General features: G+C 59.1%; 4 protein-coding genes across 4 annotated transcripts; 1 reads left to right on the top strand and 3 right to left on the bottom strand.

Annotated features, from left to right (window-relative positions):
- Window positions 1-21: 21 nt before the first annotated feature.
- On the bottom strand, window positions 22-4,507 carry GGS23DRAFT_613629 (uncharacterized protein). The gene is made up of 9 exons (XM_051520582.1): window positions 4,001-4,507; window positions 3,167-3,686; window positions 2,860-2,988; window positions 2,628-2,772; window positions 2,103-2,518; window positions 1,828-1,883; window positions 1,565-1,727; window positions 1,131-1,466; window positions 22-988 (listed from the first exon to the last, which is right to left on the bottom strand). Exons 1-9 carry the CDS (start codon window positions 4,159-4,161, stop codon window positions 332-334), a joined length of 2,583 nt encoding a protein of 860 aa, XP_051369437.1. The 5' UTR covers window positions 4,162-4,507; the 3' UTR covers window positions 22-331.
- A 1,562-nt stretch (window positions 4,508-6,069) lies between these two features.
- On the bottom strand, window positions 6,070-9,385 carry GGS23DRAFT_580051 (uncharacterized protein). The gene is made up of 2 exons (XM_051517098.1): window positions 8,881-9,385; window positions 6,070-8,699 (listed from the first exon to the last, which is right to left on the bottom strand). The coding sequence occupies exons 1-2, from the start codon at window positions 8,886-8,888 to the stop codon at window positions 6,584-6,586; spliced, it is 2,124 nt and encodes a 707-aa protein (XP_051369436.1). The 5' UTR covers window positions 8,889-9,385; the 3' UTR covers window positions 6,070-6,583.
- Window positions 9,386-9,405: 20 nt separating this feature from the next.
- Window positions 9,406-10,500, top strand: GGS23DRAFT_223003 (uncharacterized protein). The gene has a single exon (XM_051511982.1). It carries the CDS (start codon window positions 9,559-9,561, stop codon window positions 10,237-10,239), a length of 681 nt encoding a protein of 226 aa, XP_051369435.1. The 5' UTR covers window positions 9,406-9,558; the 3' UTR covers window positions 10,240-10,500.
- A 5,353-nt stretch (window positions 10,501-15,853) lies between these two features.
- Window positions 15,854-17,905, bottom strand: GGS23DRAFT_222830 (L-gulonolactone/D-arabinono-1,4-lactone oxidase). Its single transcript, XM_051511981.1, has one exon. It carries the CDS (start codon window positions 17,641-17,643, stop codon window positions 16,069-16,071), a length of 1,575 nt encoding a protein of 524 aa, XP_051369434.1. The 5' UTR covers window positions 17,644-17,905; the 3' UTR covers window positions 15,854-16,068.
- Between the last annotated feature and the right edge of the window lie 776 nt (window positions 17,906-18,681).

The raw sequence follows: 18,681 nt of genomic DNA, 5'->3' as shown, positions 1-18,681 counted from the left end.
TAGCCTAATTTGCCCCCCCCCCCCCCCTCTTCCGAACCCCAAACGCCGTTCCTCCCTCTTGGCCTGGCGCGGCCTCCGCTGAAACAGTCTCCCTCCCATCCCGCACGCTCCGCCCTTTCCGATCTGTTTCCGATCCGATCCGTTCCGTTCTATCGCTCTCTCGCTACTTCCCCGTGGGCCAGAGGCCGGGTTATTCCCCAGTGCCTGCACGCCCGTCCTCCTCGTTTCTGCCACGGGGTGTTCTTTTCGTTCTGCCCAGTTCTCGCGGCGGCGGCGACCCTCTGCCGTTCCCGCTCTCTCTCCCAGAGGCTGGCTGCCCTTCCCCGCCGGCCTACGGCAGATAGCTGGGCAGCATGTCGTAGGCGCCGGCGTACAGCGCGCCGGCCTCGGCCTCGGCGGCGGCGGCGGCCGCCGCCTCCACCGCGTCCATCTCGTCGGCCGCCGGCATCCACGGCCCGCCGGCCCCGTCGACGAGCATCTGCAGGTTGCTGTCGAAGCCGTCGTCGAGCACGACGCCCGGCGCGGCTCCCATCATGGTCGTCGTCGGCGGCGGCGGCGCCGCGTAGTACAGGGGCGGTGGCGACGAGTACGGGCGCGGCGGGGACGGCGAGGAGGCGGCCGACAGGTGCGGCGCGTGCGCGAGCGCGAGCGGCAGCGGCAGCGGGTACGCGTGGTGCGGCAGCAGGTACGCGTGCGGCGGCGCCGGCGGGGCGCCGGCGTGGCCCAGGGGGCGCGGCGGCGAGGGCGCGGCGTAGCGGTACGGCGGCGGCAGCGCGCGGGGCGCCGGCCCCTGCGCCAGCGGCGGCAGATACACCTGGTGCGCAAACGCGGGCTCAGGCGGCGGCGGCAGCTGTCCGTCGTCCGCGCGCGGCGTCGTCGGCGTTGGCGGCGTAGCCGAGGCGGCTGCGCGCAGCCGCCCGAAGTCGACGGCCTCGGCGGCCGGCCCGCGAGGGCGCATCACGCTGAGCGCGTAGGGCTGGGGCTCTTTCTACGCGAAGGGGCTGTTAGCGAAGCGGAGGAGGGTTTCACCGGCGCGCGCGAGGGCGGGGGATGCGGAAGACGGAAGGAAGGGAGGGAGCGAGAGAGGCACACGCGTGGAGGGAAAGGCAGGGGCCCGGCGCCGAACTCACCCCGTCTGTCATGGTGCCGGCCTCGAAGGAGGTGCGCTCCGGGTTCGCGTCCTCGTGCCACTTCTCGAGGCCGTTGCACCACGTCTCGGCCAGCGGCCAGACCTTCTGGCACTCGCGCAGCACCGCCACCACGCGCGCGTACATCGTCCGGCCCTCGGCCCGGATCTCCTCGAGGTCCTGGCCCGGCCGGTGGACGTCGACTGGGATCTGGTCAGCGGGACTCGTCTTCTTCGCCGGCTTCGTTGGGAGGGGAGCATGTGGCAGCAAGCGGTCCTTACGCTGGGGGAATTTGCACAGGTACGATGCGAGCAGCCCGCAACCGTAGATGATAAAGCCCTGCAGCCGCCGGTGCGGGTTAGCAAGGTGCTCGATGAGCCTGCGAGCGGCACGCAGCAGGCAGCAGGCGGGCGCAGATAGGTAACGTCCGAACTTACCGCCATCTGGGAGCCCACGCGACCAATGGTGACGCCATCCTCGAAGTGCGCCTCGATCTGCTCGTACAGCTTCCGCACGTTGAAGAAGAGCTCCTCCGCCATCGTCTTGTAGAACCGGACCTCTGGGCACGTCGTCGGGTCACCCTGCGCGAGTCGGATCATCCTGTGGCACGAGTTTAGTTCCGACGACGCGGTCGGGCCGCAGCCTGGGAGGAGAGGGGGAAGGGATGCGTATGCATGCATGCACGTACTCTTCCATATACTCCTTGCGCAGCACAATGTGGCACAGCCGGATGCAGCCGGTGAGACCAAGGTACGCCTAGACGGGGGAGACGAGGGTAGAAGGGGGGGGCTTATTAGCTTTCGGTATCTCAGTGAGGTAGGCGTCTTGCTTCCGCTTCCGGGACAATGACAATGGGGGGGAAGGGGTTACGTTTTCGGGCTGTTAAGAAGAAATGCAAGAGCACGAAACAGAACTACGCGACGCCAACGGAGAGGGAAGAAAAGGAAACGAGGGAAAAATCCAGCCTCCCCTTACCAGATCCTGAGCGTAGTACCGGTGGGCGCTGAGCAGCACGGTACTGAAGACGTGGTCGCGGGGCAGGGCGCGCTCGAAGTCGCGGAGGCGGCGATCGAGGCGGGCGTATTCGCCGTCGGGGTGGTCAGGGGCGGCGGGGCGGCCGCGGCCGCGGCCGGCGGAGGAGGAGAGCAGGACGCGGCGGGCGACGGTGCCCCAGAGGTCGTGGGCCTGCATGAGGGAGGCGAAGAGGGAGCGCGACGGCAGCGAGGCGAGCGCGGGGTCGCGCAGCGCCGGCGGCGTGCCGGCGAGCGCCGCGCGCAGGGCGGGCACCCGGCCCGCCTCAAACTCGGCCTCGTCGCTCGGTAATAGCGCCGTGATGTCGCTCGGCGCGAGCGACGACGGCTTGTACGGCCCCGACGTGAGATTGTCTTGGCCTACGCGTGGGGGGGAGGGGGGCCCGGACGAGGGAGGAGGAGACAGGGGTTAGGCATGGAGCGCCGAAAAAGGGGGACAAGAGCAAGGGGGAGGGGCAGGGAGACATACTGTGTAGCATCCACTGTGTCGTTGGCTCGCCCGCGGCCGTGACGGCGGGGAGGTGGTTGGTTAGCTGGGCTGGCTGGCTGGCTGGCTGGCTGGCTGCTCGCGGGAAGAAGAGGAAGGGAGAGAGAGGATTGGCGGCGCTGGACTTCTAGGAGTGGCGGCGCCCCGGCCTACGAGTCAGGGGAAGAAAGGGGGGGTGGGGAGGAAACACAAGGAATGCCGCGCAACAACTCACAAACGTGCGTCGCGCAGACTCGGCGCGGATCCGGTGCTCGATCGGCGACTGGGCCGTGATGCGGCTGTACGCCTCCTCGCGGTGGAGGCGCATCAGGGCGGCCATTCGGAAGGCGATGCCGGCGCTGATCTTTTCGATTTGTTTAACCACGCGTCGAGGTGAGTTTGACTGGTTGGCATTTCTCTCTCTCTCTCTCGGACCACTTCTTCAGGGGTAGGCTTGGAGGGGAGGAGGAAGAAGAGGAAGAGGAGTGGGAGGGAGGGGAGGGAGATATACTGTGCTCGTCTGGGATGGAACGGCGACTTACGTAGCTCGTGTTAGATTTGCCGCTGCCCTGCTCGGCAATGCTCAGGAGGTAGAAGGCCTGGCAGCGCTCGAGGGTGGGCTGCTGGTAGAGCTCGTGGATTGCGAGGTGCTGGGCGCGGCGCATGTACTCGGCGGCGGCGGCGAGGCCGCCGCGGCCGTCGTCGTCGAAGCGCGCAGCCACCGCCAGGATGGCTAGCAGCAGGAACCCGCTCGCCGTCGCCGGGCTCTCGCGCACCTGCCGCGGGAACCGCTTCTTCGGGATGAACCCCAGCTGGTAGTAGTGCCGCGTGAAGGCCTCGATGCTCGCCACCACCGCGTCGACGCCCGGCAGCAGCGCCCACTCGTCGTCCACGCGCGGCGGCCGGTAGCTCGCGAGGAGCCCGTCGGGGCGCGACACGCCCGGTGACGGCGGCGTCCCGCTGGTCGCCGCCTCCCGCTCCCTCCTGGCCCGCTTGTCGGCCCTCTGCCGTGGATGCCGGAATAGCCGGTCCTGATCTAGGTCGCCGCGGGAGGGAAAATCGCTGAGCGAAGTTGCGAAACGGGCGTGTAAGCGCGCGGCAGATAAGCAGGGGAGGGGGGAGGAGGAGACGGAGAGACGAGATGCAAGTTGGGAGGATTGGCTGTCCCTGCTGAATAGGGGAGACGAAAACTGCATACCATTCATCGGGCACGTTCGCTTCTATGCAAGACTTGCAAGGGGGTTTCTTATCGTGGACGCATTTGCTGCGCATCCGGCGGCATCTATCGCGGCGGAGGGATCGTGGCTCGCTTAGCGGCATTTTTCTAGGGCACGGAGTTTTTTCCGGCGGGGGGAGGGGAGGGAAGGACACGATACCTTCGACAGGCTATAGGGGCTCGGCGCTTGACGGGCGGCGCGCTAGGATCCGGATTAGCGGCGACGGCGGCCGGCGGCGTAGTAGTGGTAGTCGATATTGCTGTGCGCAGCTGAGACGGGGCGGATGGGCTTGTCGCCTCGATCTCTATCATCTTGGCCATTATGGAGAGCGGCGCGGTCCTGATCCTTCGTGGCTCTCTGGGCTCTTACTAAATGGTACTATAGCTCTGTTGCTCTGTGTAGCCTGCAAGGACTCGGTAAGACGACGCCGGAGCCACACAACAGTAAGATCAACAGGGTCCCTTATACGATTAAGCGGTAACTTAGCCACCTAGCATCTGGGGGGGCACGACCTTTCGATGCTGTGTGCGTGTGTGTGCGTGCGTGTGTGAGTGGTGTGTGTGTGGTGCAGTTTATAGACACATACTGCAGGGGAGAAGGGCGGAGGAGGGGGGGGGGGAATAATACAAGAATGGCGAGGCCGGGAGGGTGTTGGCTGGAAGCAGGTCTGGTAGGGGCCGTAGGTCTAACAGCCCTACGGCAGTTGCTAATCTGCCCGATGCTATTTTCTGAGCGGAGACGATCAGGACGTCTTCTGGCAGGTCCTGTTTCTTCGAATACCACCTCGCGGGCCGGTCTAGCCCAGCCCAATCCAGGCCTCAAGAGAGCAGCACATCCATCACGCAGATCGCGCTCTCTGCGGGAACATTAAGCGAACAAGGCGCGAAGCCTCACGGCGGGCGGTGCAGGTCGCTCGTGCGTCGATCAAGGGTAAAGGGTTGGAAGAGGAAGAAGATGGACGGGGGAACAGAGAGAGTGTCATGCTGTGTGTGGTTCGGTGCGACGCTGCTGGTGTGGTTGCTGTGTGGTTCGCAAGGTGAAGCGATAAGCGCTTGGACCTGAGCTGTGTATACGGGCGTCTGTGTGTTGGGAATTTGTGTATCTGGAGATCCGGATTGCTTCGACTTAGAGTCCCCATGTACCTACGTGGTGCCCTGTCGAGAGCCAGGGCCACTGGGCCACGCCCGGAGTCGGTCGAAGCAGCAGCTGGGCGGATGGCCTCATTAGACGAAGAGGCATGATAGGCCCGGCCGGACACTCTCGAAGGATTCGGTCCGCGGAGGTGATTCACACTCCTGTAGACAGACCTTGCCTACGTACGCTTATAATGTTCCCTACCTCGGGCACGTAGGTACCCATACCTGGCAGGTAGAGAGCCAGACATGCCAGACATTCCCGTCCTCCATCACGCTCCCACCGATGCAGACCGGGCCAGCCAGCTAGGTCTACATACCTACCTTATATATGGCCCACCTCCCCCCGGATTAGGAACTTGGCCGGTGTGTGTGTGATGGCCCCCAAACGCACCCACATATGGGTAGGTAATATCTACCTATAGAACCTCACATCTCATATTCGCCCGACGCCACCAACCGGATTCCTGGCTCCGATCTCACCCTCTGACCTGGGTCTAGCGGATAAAACTATACGCCGTGCTGATGATTATGTGGGGACAGTCCAGAGTCCATCTCGGCACTTCCGGGGCGACTTGGTCCATACCCGTGCTTCGGCAGAACCCGTGCTTCACAGAGCACGCCTACACAACCTTCATCCATACGCACCGCGACGCACCCGCTAGTCGAGAGCGCGCCCGGGGCCTGCTTCAGGTTCGTTAGATCCTCCCCCCGTCCCCGCGTCTCGTACGGCATCCTCCGGTCCACGCTGCTCCACTACCCCGACCCATTCAGCATCCAGATATGGCCGGTATATTCCATCTATCTATGTAGGATGCCGCCGGTTGGCTAGGCCCTATGACTTGAACGTTCCTAACTCTGCAGCGGGCATTCTACCCTACTTGGCTAGGCTGGGCGCATGCAACGGTATAACGGCTGAGGGCAATCCTGCATGTGAACGCGAGACAGGAGCCACGACTGCGAGGACGACGGCAGCGACGGACCTAGGCCGAGCGCGTCTGAATTGTGTCGTAGGATGATGTGGCCGTGCGTACCTTCGTTGGCTTCATTCTCCTCATAATAAACGTGCACAGCTATCGCACACAATTTGTCCGGTCTACGAGATGCTCTTCACTGTCGCATTTAGGCGCGGTATCGTATTTGCGGTCCTTCCTATTATGTGATTGCCCAGGCTTCGGGCCTCCCCGGCCCCCCCCCCAGTCGTCCCAGAGCGCGAATCCCAGGCAGTGCGGAACCTTCTTCCAAGCCCGCCATGCATTCCCTCCCGGACCCGAGAATGCCAGATACCATCCAAGTTCCTCGAGTCGAGTCCCTTATACCCTTGAGGCTCTCTCTACTTGCCGTCACCCAAGACGGACAAACCAAATCGACAACCAGGCAACGCCGATCCGCTGAATGCACCAATGCCAGCCCGACCCGTTCGCCCGAGGCCGCCAATCGTAGCTGGTTTCGATAACTTCCGTATTATACATGATGCTCTATGCCCCAGCGCTGCGAAATATGTACCGCGCGTATACAATAAAAATGTCTATGAGAAAAAGGTTGTAGCCCGTGGAAGCGAAAGAGGGAGGTTGGTTATTAAGGTTGGGTATGATTCGGGCGTCGATAATTATACAGACGCCTGCTCGTCTAAAGTGGCGGGAATCGTAAGCGAAAGCGATTGATCCTGGTCTTTGCTTGCTTCGGCGTCGGTGGCGTCGGTGGCGTTCGCATGTCGAGCCGAGTCTCTGGCATCGATAGTCGTGACAGACTCGTTTGCCGCCAAGTCGATAGTCTGACCGTCGGAGAAGTTCAAGGTTGGAAGTTTTGGTTGCTCGTCGCCCACCAAGACTTTATTCTGTTTCAGCGTGATCGTGGATTCGCGGGGACCTTTGGGCGGCCCTTCAACTCCGTCCGTCTTACTGCCGTCTGTCGAAGGGCTGTTCCCATATTGGCTGATCCGGGTAGATCTCTCGCTAATGCTACCGAAGCGTCCGTGGTGGTGCATCACAGGAACGACGCCCCCTCCGATGCGACTCCAGAACATTTGATCACGCAGTTTAACGCTCTCTTCCCAGGCAACTCGCTCAGAGTCGGCGTCGTCTGCGCGCCAGTGCCCATCCTTAACCAGACGCAAGAAACCGAGGAAGTCGCAAGTTGCCCTGACACGGTCGAGACAATACTTGCAAAGGGGGTATCGTTGGGCGGAATCCGATTCACTTGTCCGGAAACGATGGTTACGCAGGCGAGACGCGTCCTTACGCGATTCACCGCAAAGGGAGCAAGGATAGAATTGCGGTTTGCTAATAGAGGCGAACGGGGTGTTCGTCGGTACCGGCTCGACGACAAGTGTCCCCTCCGTCATGGCGTTAATCACGGACCGACGGGCAAGCCAGGAGAGTCCTGGTGCCAGATCGAGACGCAGAGTCGGTTCGATATCTTCGGTCAGGGCCCTCTTGTAGAATTTGGTTTCCTTAAGGGGGGGCAATGGGATCGCGACAGCGGCGGATCCCACGCTGAGGGACGAGGCCGGCGTATTAGGCGTTTGCGGGGAGACGTTGGGGCTAGTTCCCACGGTAGATAGAGATACTGTTGAGGAATTCGACGGGACCGACGCGTGTCCGTAATACCCGGTGCCGGTCAGACCAAGAAGAGGGTTGAGGCCGCTATACGACCCCGGCGAAGCACGACTGCTCGATACTCTCTTCGACGTCTGGATAAGCGATAGGAAATCGTCGTAGGCCGGCAGATCGGTTCTCAGCACGGGGTGGACAAGGTGATGAAGATTTGTCGGGTAGGTGGGGGGCAACGGTTCCATGCCGCCAGAGTTCGAGCTTCCATCGGATATCTGCATCTCCTCTTCCCTCGGATCGAATTTACTCATCTCGGGCGTTGAGGGCGCGGTGCCGGTGTAGTCATCGCGCTCAGAGGTGATTTGTTCCATGACGACCTTCAGCTCTGTCAATTGCTCCTGTTGAGACTTTAAGAGGCCTTCGGTATCGGCTAGTTGTGCTTTCAACTGCTCGTTTTTCCGATGGAGGGCATCCTGTTCCTTCTTTGCTTCCTCCTTCGCCGTGATCACCATCCTGTTCGCCTCCTCGAACAGGGAGACGGTTAATGTTTCGAGCTCCTGCTCGATCTTTCTCTTGTCCTTCTCGACCTCGCCGCGCAACCGCTTCTCCTCAGCGATGCGCGCAAGTAGCTTACCCTTCTCTATCTCGACAGCTGAGCGCTTCACCCAGACGTCGCCGGAGAGGGTTTCCTGTTGTCGTGCCACCACATCTTCTAGCTCCCGAATCCGCCCGCGAGCAGCCTCTAAATCCTGTCTCGTCGCCGAAAGCGTGTCATCCAGATTAGTTTGGTGGTTGATCGCATTGATGAGCTTAGTGCTGAGCGTGGCGACTTCTTGGTCCAAATCGGGGTGGTGAGGCGGTTGGACTGGGCCCTCGCCGTCAGTGGGGGCGACGACACGTATCCGAGGGTCGGGTATGGTACTGTGATCCTGGTCCTCCATGAGGGAAGTGTGCGACAACCTCCTCTTAGGCTGAGGTGAATCGTGAACATTCAAACCGGGCGGGATCATCATATCGGAGAATATATTTGACGAGGACTGCGACTTTCCCGGCGATCTTGAACGAGTAACAGAAGACGGCGACATGGTGGATAGAGACCTAAAGTGGCCAAAGGTACGTTGCGGAGCAGGGCTCGGGCTCCGGTGCTGCGACCAGGCGGCCACATGGATGAAACTAAGTGGCATCCTATTAGTGTGCGAAATATAAGCAGATAAGGGAAGGCTACAAATTGGTACGATCCTGGAGTAGTCGAAGAGGCAAGAGGGGAGGTGGTGGATAAGAGGCAGAAGAGATAGACGACGCGGGGCAGCGCGGGCAGTCAGGAGGCGCATTCGGCGGGCCGGATTGGACTTACGACTCCATCTTGACGACTGGTGGACCGAGGGGTCCCGAAGACTCCGCAACCCGACTGTGGTGCTTTCCGGGGAATGTGACGAGACAATCCAGAGATAGCGTCGGGACAGGCCAGTCGCTTCAGACGAGGGTTGGCAGAATTTCGAAGGTAGAAGAAGCGCCCATGGAGCCAATGCCGCGTGGTTTCGTCCGTTGTCGTGAGAGGGATATGGTAGAACCTAGAGCGGGCCAAGCATCGGCGACGGATACGCGCGAATATGCGTGGGCACGCAGACGAGCCTAAGGAGATGTTTGCTATCAGCACAACGATCTCGAATGTCGTATGACAGACGGAAGCAATCCGGTCACAACGGTCACTCGACTCTCCGTGTGGTTCGTTGCCTAGTGGCACGGGAAAGAAGAAGGGAATCCTCCCCGGGGACAGTCGGCAAGATACATACTAGTAGGTGACGAGAGGACGAGACGAGGCAGAAGGGGGGGTGGGAGGGGGGAAGAGGCGAAGTGGAGAGAGGGTGGTGGAGAGATGCACATAGATGATGATAGACCAGAGGGAGCTGCTGCATCTCGCTGGTTGCCGGAGCTGCGGAGTTGGCAAGTAGTGTGTAGTTAAGGCAAGGGTAGGGGCCCGTCTAGGCGCCTCTGCGAAAAGCAGCCAACCGACCTATCCATATTCCAGGACATGGGGGCGGATGACCAGCCTAAAGCAGAGGGCCGAGTGACGGCCGTACTGTTCCGGGGTGCCCAAGTAGCTGTACATCGAGGCGTGATTGGTACAGGGTCAACCATACCTTTTCAGGATCACCGTGGCCTAGGGTCGGGTTCAGTCTCTCCTTGTGTCTTTCTTGGTTTTCTCGTTTGGCGTAAGCCCCCGAGCGTGGCGTCTTCTATCCGACCTAGCAACCAGAGCAAGATAGGCAGGGCACCGACGACATGGGGTGGAGGGCAGTTTGCACCAGCAGCAGTGGTGGGAGCAACGGCTGTATTTATTAGTAGCAAGGGGAGGTCCGAGGGACAAAGAAGGGGAAGACGACGAAAGGTCCAGCCAGCCAGGACCGGACTCTGTGTAAATGCGACGGCGTGTATGCGGTTGGGGTGTATGTATATGGCCGAGGCAAGACGACGAACAAGCAACGAGGGTGCAAGCAAACGCGTTCCGCACAGAGATGTCTGCGCGGACGGGATTAGGATTAAGATAAGATTACTATGTGCGAGGGAGGGGAGGCAGGCAAGCCAGGTCGTTGACTGTGGAGTCGTAGTCGTGGTCGTAACGGTAATAGTGGTGATGGTAGTGGTGGTAGTGGTGGTAGTGGTGGTAGTGGTAGGAGTAGTAGGTAATGACAGGAAGGGTGTGTACTGGTAGAGCTGCTGCGAGGCAACCTGTCTGCGGTGTGAATTGGTACAGCGGCAGCCACCCGGTGAAGAAAGCAAAAGGGTCGACGGACGGTCGTCGCCTTAGTATTAGTCAGAAAGACGCGCGAATGCGGGAAGGAGTGTGTTGAGAAGGAAGGAGGGAAGGAAGAGGAAGCTGCCAAAGCTCGCGGCCTTTCCCTCTCTCTCCTAAATGCCCAAATGGGGAAGGGACCAGAGCAAGAGCAAGAGCAGGAGCAAGGGGTGGGAGGCGCGCGAAGAGGCTTGGGGGGAGGAAGGAGGCCAGTGTACCACGTCAGGTACCTCGAGCGCAATGGGGTGCCTCAGCTTACGTACGCGTATAAGAGGGCGTATTATCCAATATTATTCAATAAACGGAAACAACCTGGTCCCTGGATTCGCACGCGCTCTCATTACCTTCGGCACCTAACCTACCCACCTACAGGTACCTAACATAGGCGACCAGCATGCCCAGCAAGCGAATCGCAATATGTTCAGCAAGATACGTACAAGACACGGAGCTCCCATCATCCACGCCTCAATCTCGAAGAGCTGACCGAATGATCAAGGTACAGAGGCACATTAGGCGTCCAATAGCTTAAGTTAGGTAGAGGCAGGTACCCGGTAGGTCTCGGCCTGAGGTAAAGGCAGCCACTACGTAATGTGGGAGCGTATTGGCGTGTATCGGGTATAGTGTATAGTGTATAGTGGATGCATGCGCGCCCATATGCACCTAACACATGTACCTAAGATATGCAACTTGCCTTAGGCACCTCAACCATCAAGTTATGCAGGCATCTACCGACCACTATGTCATACCTATAGTGGTGATGTCGGATATGATGTCTTATGGCCGATAAGCGTTTACCGCCAGCCCGTCAACAAACCTAACTTGGCAAAGGAAACAATGGCACAGGGTGCGTGTCATCGTATCCACCGCTGTTCTAGCCTCTCTGGCTGTTCTTATGATGCTGGGTGTTCTCGTTTTACCAGGTACTCTCTGGTTCCATCGCATCGAATGCTGCGTCGTATTCGCCGGTTGCCGTATGCGGCAAAACCAATACATCGTGAGACACGAGTTGAGCTTCGGCGGGCCTATGCCGTATCCGCCGCGATGCCGCGCCTTTTTTGCTAACGAGATTACCTCTTGAGTAGTCCACAACACCACGGTCACTAGCTAGCCCGCCTAAACTTACCTGCGACAATGCTGCAATTCGCTACACCAGAATACTCGAACGGAGATACACACCTCAGGAACTCGGAATGCTCTCTCTCCCTTCTTATAAGGTCTCTTCTAAGCGCTTCTGCTGCGCGACGACGGGTCCGCCGTGCAAAAATAGAATAACGTTGACGCCGAATCACCCAGCCGCCTACCTACCTAACCCACCTACCGCATCCATCCGTCCTTTTTCAAATACATCTACCTCACCTACGTACATATGTATGGCACACACACACACGCTCGAATTCCTCGTCCTCCACTGTTCCCGTTCGGGTGGATCCTTTCCTGGTTCGCTGCCAGACTAATCGCGTGCCTCCGCCTATCCACAGTAGGCTTAGCACGTCTCGACTGCTGCACTTGGCCTCGGAATTTCTTGAGATCTTTGGGATTGTCCGTATCCACCTCCTCCCCCCGGTCACCCTCAGAGGTACGGCCTGGCTTCTCGAGCACTTACAGATTCGTTCTCGCTCGGTAGCTCACTTCGTGTTCTCACATCACCTCGTTCGCGTCTCGAAGTCGATCCGCACGCATAACGACCGCATCCAGCACACATCCCTATATTTATACCTAGAAACACGGCAGATAGACCCGCATCCGCGAAGGGGAATCAACCGCCCGATACGACGATCTAACAACCATCTCAGTCCATATCGCCCCCATCGCCTCCTCAATCGCCCCCGTCCCCTCTTTTATGTGTACCTATCTAGGTATGTCGTAAGCTCTTCGCAAATGATCGTCAGGAGCGAAAAGGAAGAAGGGAAGAAAGAAAGATAGTGGCCCAAAGTACCGGTACTTTGCCAGAGCGTGCGGTACAACCCGACGGCTCGCATGGGGACCCCGGATGGTCCCCAATAGTCCACCATCCTTCAGCAGCGAAGCCCAGTGAGCCTCGAGCCTTCGAAACCGAGCCTCGATCGAAACACATGATCCAGGTAACCTAGCAGCTCGGTGATCGATGATGCGCCTCTATTCGCCTGATCCTCGGGACTGCCCGTGCTTTCTTGGGACACCTATGACGATGGCGTGAAATTTGTCTTGTCTCCCCCTCCCCATATCGCGGCCAGGGACAATCTAGCACACGAGAGGTCACGTTCTGGTCAGCTTCGCTGCTGTCCACCACCTCTGTTCCCGTGACCTCCCAAGATTTCCCAGCGTCGTAGGCGATAAGCCTCTCGAGGCACAGCCCAACGGTTCTAACCCGATTACTATACTGAGCCCGTCAGCTTCCTGTCCACCCAATCAACCATGCAGTGAGAAGACGACATCAGGTAGCAACCCGCTGCAGTGCAATCAATTGCTGATTCGGCACTACGATGGGGATGATGAGCAAATCGGCGAGTCTGCAGGCTACCAGCGGGCGACCGACACATTCCGGGCGCCAACCACGCCGCCTGCCACAAATATAATACCGAGTACTTATCCGGCCTCTAAATCGCCCCTCGCAGGATTTTCGCAGGCGAATTTCCAGGGAGGGTTCCGGATTGTGTCTCACAGAGGAGCGAACACTCGGCATTAAGCGGCGACGCTCCGCACCCGCATGGTGCATGTGCTTTCGTATTCCGAGGCGTTTCAAAAGCCAGCTATGGGCACGCACGCCCCGGCATTTGACACCACCGGTCGAGTTATCCGTACGGTAGTAGAACCGGGAGGCTGCTTGATCTCCTCCTCTTTTCGCCCTCTTCACGTGCGGGGGAGAGAAATACCTATGTGATTACGCCATGGCTTGACTAACTCGCCGGCCCTAAATTCGGATCCTTCACGACAAAGTGCTATCGCACTAGTCTGCGGTCGCGGCCGGGTCTGGTTCGGCCCCTGGTGCAGATTCTGAGACCGAAACTCGTACAGAAATCATCGACGTCGTGGCACACGTGTGGCAATTTAGATATACACACGCCGCTCGGTCCCCTTCCGCCTGGACCCATCGCCCGCCAAGCAGCTGATCAGCCAGCCGTAAGAGGTGCCATGCCGTGCGTGAATTGTTGTCGGCTGAAAGCTTCGGTCTACGAGATACTGCCCGTTCATCTACAGCCTCGCACGTTTTTTTTTTTTTGTTTGAGCGCACCTCAGGCACTTGGAGGTTGGTGGGTATTTCGCAAGATACGAGAAGTCTTGGTATTTGCCTAGACAGCACATACTTAGCCTGGCTGAGGAACTAACGGTGCCGCTATTCCTCTATCAAGCCATCGGTATTCAGCAGGAGAATACAATGCGCGCGCGCGCGCAAGTAAGACGACGATGGCGCCCTTGGGAGTCTCGTCTACTACGTAGGAGATACTTCTTACTTACCTACACCCTACGCGGAGCGGCACACGGAGCTAGATTTAGGGGCTACGATTAATTAGGTACATGCCTATTTGGTACCTATGTTGTGCAGCGTGTCCACCCATGCATCCGCCCCCCCTTTATATCTCCACCAATGCTTATCCCGTCTGTCCCGCACGCATGTGTGCGTGCGAATGTGCCTCAACCAACGCTCCCGGGCTGCTTACTGTGTAGAGAACAGGCCTACCTAAGTGCATCTCGCCGTCGGCGCAACGCATGGAGCGTTCGCCTCCCTCGCCCCCCTTCCCCTCATGGAGCCAAGGGCAGTGGGTAGGCAGATAGGCATGTGGGCGCCAACAAGCACGTCACGTCGCTGAAGGCCGTGGTCGCGCCCGTCTGGAGTCAGTTGCCTACATACCTCCTACGTGTAGGGAGTCGATGTGCGGCGAGTATCCGCATCCCGTTCCGCCCTGCGCAAGGCGTGTATGTAGCTGCGGGCCTACCTCTTGGTAAGTACCTATGCAGAGTACCTAAGCCGCAAGGCCCAATGCAAATGTAAACACCCCCAATCCTCTATACCTACCCGCCGAGTTGCTTATGTGGTAGGTAACACTCGCGTTGATGTTAAACAGATAATCAGCATCTACACGCGGATATTATGCGGCAATTACCTTACATAAATAAATTCACTTCATGCCGCTGCCGGCGCCTCTGGCCCTCTTCGTCCTCCAAACGAGACAACCCGTGCAGCGAGCTAGCGAACGAAGGGGCAGAAAAGGACAACCACGCATCTCTCCCTTCGGCGCCTCGCCATCCCCTACCGTCGCCTGCTGACCTCCATGTGGGTAGGTAGGTATGTAAGTAGGTAACACCTGTAAGTAAGCCCCGCCGTTTGCAGCCGGGCTGCTGCATAGAATGGGAAGAGATAGCAGGCAGACAAGCCGACAAGCAGGTGTGTAAGCCACGCAGCCGTGCGGCGGCGACGGCGGCAGCCCGCTCCGGGTGCATGAGGAGTACCTGCAATCCAAGCCCGGTGGGCAGCTCGTCCGCCTGCCTGCCTGCCTCTCTACTCGCGAGTCGCTGCGGAGGGGCGGCGCAGGCCGCCTGTGTTTCCATATCTGCCTACTGCCTACCTAGGTACATAGACATCCATCCGTCGCTCGCCCCCATCCTTTCTCCCTCCTCCGGTGCTACGCACCGACGCCCACCCTCCCGTCGGCTTCCTTGGGCTGTCTCTCGGGGGCACACATCCGGGCCTCGAGCGAAGGCGTGCATGCCCAGCCCGTACCTAGATATTAGGACGCGCCGTGCTGTCCCTCTGCGGCGCTACGCCTGTGCCGCGGGGCACCGTTGCACGCAGCCTTTCCGCGACTCCGTATCACCCCCGACAATCGTCGCCGCGCTACGAAGGAACAGGGAGAGGAAAGACGAGAGTGAAAGAGGCTGTGGAAACCGAGGCTTCTGCTCCTAACAGCCCCTATCCCTGGGACCCAAGGTAGGTAGGTATAGAGCCCCGAGACTATACATACGATCATACAATACCCATGACCCAGCACCTGACCCGTGCCCCCTGAGAATAAAGGAACAACGTCCATACGTACGTTGAAACAACGAGGTGGACGGATAGGGGTGTGAGCTAGAACGCATCCTAGCCCTACGATTGCCCGAGGGTTGTTGGCCTTGTCGCTGTGCCAATCCCAGACATCTACGGCATACCCTACCTATGATTCTCCCCTTGCTCCTTCTTAACCCTTTTGGAAAATAGGTCGGTGTGCAGAGACTGCGTGCCTTCGATCTCGGCGAGATCGAGCAATCGCCAGACGCTGCCTCTGGGGGACAATGGCCGGCCGTAGATGGAGCCCTCTCGACGCATGTCTCCCCTGCCTATCGCTACCAACACCGGCCATTTCCCGGGGCGGGATAGGGGTCGCCTAGTTGCGAAAAGCTACACGTCGCAAGAGGGGAGGGGGTTAAGTAATTATGGGACATAGGTATGTTACCGTATCGCGGCAGCTGCCAGAAGCATTCTCGTACATTTACAGCATGACTAGCATAGGATCCCTATCCCCTAAGGAAAATATAGACGTCAACAGGAGCGCTACTAGAAAGCGATCCGGGCGCTAGGAAGAAGGTGTATAGCTCTATGAGTATGGCTTGTATAAACACCGTGGGGCTATGAAGAACTCTAACAAGAGGAGAGGGATAATGTGTGGTACTCCTCACGATAGGTCGTACCATATATAGTACATGTCGGTGATGAGGAACTAGATGTTTCCGGACAGCACCTAGAATAGTCTCCCGCACCGCTAACTATGCCAAGCAGGCAAGCATGGCCACTTACTGTCCGGTCCCGACGGCGCCCTCGAACACGACGCCTACGCGCGGCTTGTCTTCGCGCTTAACCTCTACCTCCTCGAGCGGGAGATGGGGCCCGCTGGCTAGGACATGCCGACGGTGCCACGCGCCCACAAACATGCCATCCGGGTCGACGCTCTCCCGGACCTGGCGCCACTCGACGAGGTGGTCACCATACATGTCTTCGATCGCCGGCCCATACGTCTCAAAGTTCTTAGCCCAGTGCGGTCGTCCGCCGATATCCCGCATCAGCCATTCGAAGGCTTCGTAGTACCGGTCCCGGCACGGCGGGTCCGTGTGGTAGGGCCGGTAGAGGGTGGCGTTGAGATACAGCGTTGGGCCATCTTCGACCGTCGGGTCGAGGTAGGGCCTGCTGTTCGGCGTTGAGGACTTTGGGTTAGAAGGCGAGGTGTCGGATACCCGCACCTCGACCGGCGCGTGCACGTAGAGTCCTCCGGCGTGAAAGGGGATGTTGTGCGGTACGTAGTCCGGATCCGAAGAGGGGAGTTGGTTGAGCCAGCTGCTCAGACGTCGGAGGGCCTCGGGCCCTCTGTGCAGAGGGATGGCCCACTCGTTCACGAACTGCGAGTACAGACAGTTCATCAACAGCGCTTTCCGGCTGGGTTGAACGGCGCTGCTGGTCGTGCCGTTCTGGAAGCCGTATTGCATGCCAAAAACAAACCACTCGACCCATGGGAGTATGCGCGGGAAGAACTGCGAGATGTACAGCAGGTTGTGGTAGACGTAGTACCCGATAGTGCCGTCATAGTAGGACACTTTGGGTTCTATAAGCGGCTCATCCGTCTTCTCCGCCGACCACACCACCGCGCGTCGGGTGTAGGGATACCACCAAACTCTGACGAACTCGGTTTGCGTCCAGAGGTCCTTCTCCCACGCATTGAAAATCTTCACGTCAGCGTCGATGACTTGCTGCCACCGCAAGGTGAATGCGGGTACGGCGCGGAACGTAATCTCGGTGACGACGCCGAGCGCGCCTAGCGAGAGGAGAGAAGCGCGGAACAGCTCGGGGTTTCTCTCTGGGGAACAGAGTTTGGTGGTACCGTCGGCGATGGTGATGCGGAGGGAGAGGACGTCCTCGGACATGAGGCCGTGCCTGAGGCTGGATCCGTGGGTGCCGGTGGAGATGGCGCCGGCGATGGACTGTTGGTTAATGCTGCCCAGGTTTGGCATCGCGAAGCCGTACTTCTCCAGCTCCTCGCAAAGGGCGTACAGCCGGATGCCCGACTGCACGACGACGACGCCGGTGGCAGTATCGACAGACAAGATGCGATTGTACTTGTCGAGATTCACCAGCCACGAGGAGGTGCAGGTCAAGGAGCTGGGCGAGTGGCCGCAGCCGGTCGTCGCGATGCGGCGGCGACATTTGTGCGCAATTTTGACAATCTTCTCGATTTCAGCGAGCGATTGCGGCTGCAGATAGAGCTCCGGCCGGGACAGAAACGTCTTGGCCCAGGTGGTATGAACGTGGTTGCGCACGGCGCGGAACGGGATGTCGTCGGCGCATTTGGCGAGCTCGGAGGCGATGGAGGGATCCATGTCGCGCGCGGGAAGTCCAGACGATCGGATCACCCAGCAGCAAAGGCGGCGAAGAGGCCCAGAAGACAGAGGGGGGCGATCGTGCTCAGAATGTGAAATAAGAACCCTACATAGGTATGGTTTTCAGGGTCTCCCTCCGCCGAGGGGTCGGTGGAGCTAGCGAGCCAAGAAGTTGGGATGTGCTGCGGAGACCAACGGTGATGGCGGGGTGTGTGAAGAAGAGGGGGTTCGAGTCACCGTCGCGGTTTCGCCGGCCCCGTTCGAAAGCCTAATACGCGCATGGCGAAAGTAAGAGCAGATCCCGAGCTAGGGGAGCAGTGAATGGGGTAGCGAACAGGCGATTGATGAATGAGATTAAATGCCCTCGGTAGAAGAGAGAAAACGAGACCGGTTGAGACCGGATGAGGACGAGAGAGAGAAAGGGAGAGGCGAGGACCTGCTGCTGGTTGGAATGATTCCGGAATAGGTACCTAAACCCGCTCAGGTACGTGCGTGATCTCCGGTAGGACACACAAATCAGGGTTATGTGTTTAGGTACTCCAGGTACTCGGTCTCTCACAGGTACCTGCTCGCGCACATGCGCGGATCACGGCCGGCGCCTTGGCCTGCAATGTGTTCGTCGATCTTCCGCCATCGTCGAGCTCTGTGATTGGCCCATCTCGGTGGAAACGAAATGCCTCAAGTACCGAGATACGTACTTATACACGTACGTCGATCTCCCTCCTAGCCCTGGTATATTCCAGTACGGGCTGTCAATTGGGGGGAGTACATGTCGGCAGGTATCGGTGGGCGATCCCGAAAGGTCCCGACTTTTTAGTAGGTTGACTAACCTAAGGTACATGCGGTATACTGTACTATAGGTGAAGCCGTGTCGATTAATATAGGCACCTAATCACCTGCCACGAGACAATGTGAATAATAGCTGTATTCGATCAGGGATTGTACGCTTTATAATAATACTTCTTCCTGCGCGACACCGACGCTGAAGGCTACCTACCTACCTACCTACCTTAGGTACCTAGCCAGGTAATAGGTGGG

This window comes from Durotheca rogersii, assembly GCF_024521655.1.
Source record: "Durotheca rogersii strain YMJ 92031201 chromosome Unknown GGS23scaffold_22, whole genome shotgun sequence".
Lineage (NCBI taxonomy): Eukaryota > Fungi > Ascomycota > Sordariomycetes > Xylariales > Xylariaceae > Durotheca > Durotheca rogersii.
The sequence above is the reverse complement of the archived record's forward strand: the minus strand, read 5'-3'. Positions and strand labels throughout refer to the sequence as shown.

What these genes read in the sequence shown, in the direction of transcription:
- GGS23DRAFT_613629 (XM_051520582.1), bottom strand. Translation starts at nt 4,161, where the DNA reads ATGGCCAAGATGATAGAGATCGAGGCGACAAGCCCATCCGCCCCGTCT. An exon ending in CACATTGTGCTGCGCAAGGA is followed by an intron (nt 1,728 to 1,827) that starts GTATATGGAAGA and finishes CTCGTGCCACAG; the next exon opens with GATGATCCGACTCGCGCAGG. An exon ending in CCGGCACCATGACAGACGGG is followed by an intron (nt 989 to 1,130) that starts GTGAGTTCGGCG and finishes CCCTTCGCGTAG; the next exon opens with AAAGAGCCCCAGCCCTACGC.
- GGS23DRAFT_223003 (XM_051511982.1), top strand. Translation starts at nt 9,559, where the DNA reads ATGGGGGCGGATGACCAGCCTAAAGCAGAGGGCCGAGTGACGGCCGTA.
- GGS23DRAFT_222830 (XM_051511981.1), bottom strand. Translation starts at nt 17,643, where the DNA reads ATGGATCCCTCCATCGCCTCCGAGCTCGCCAAATGCGCCGACGACATC.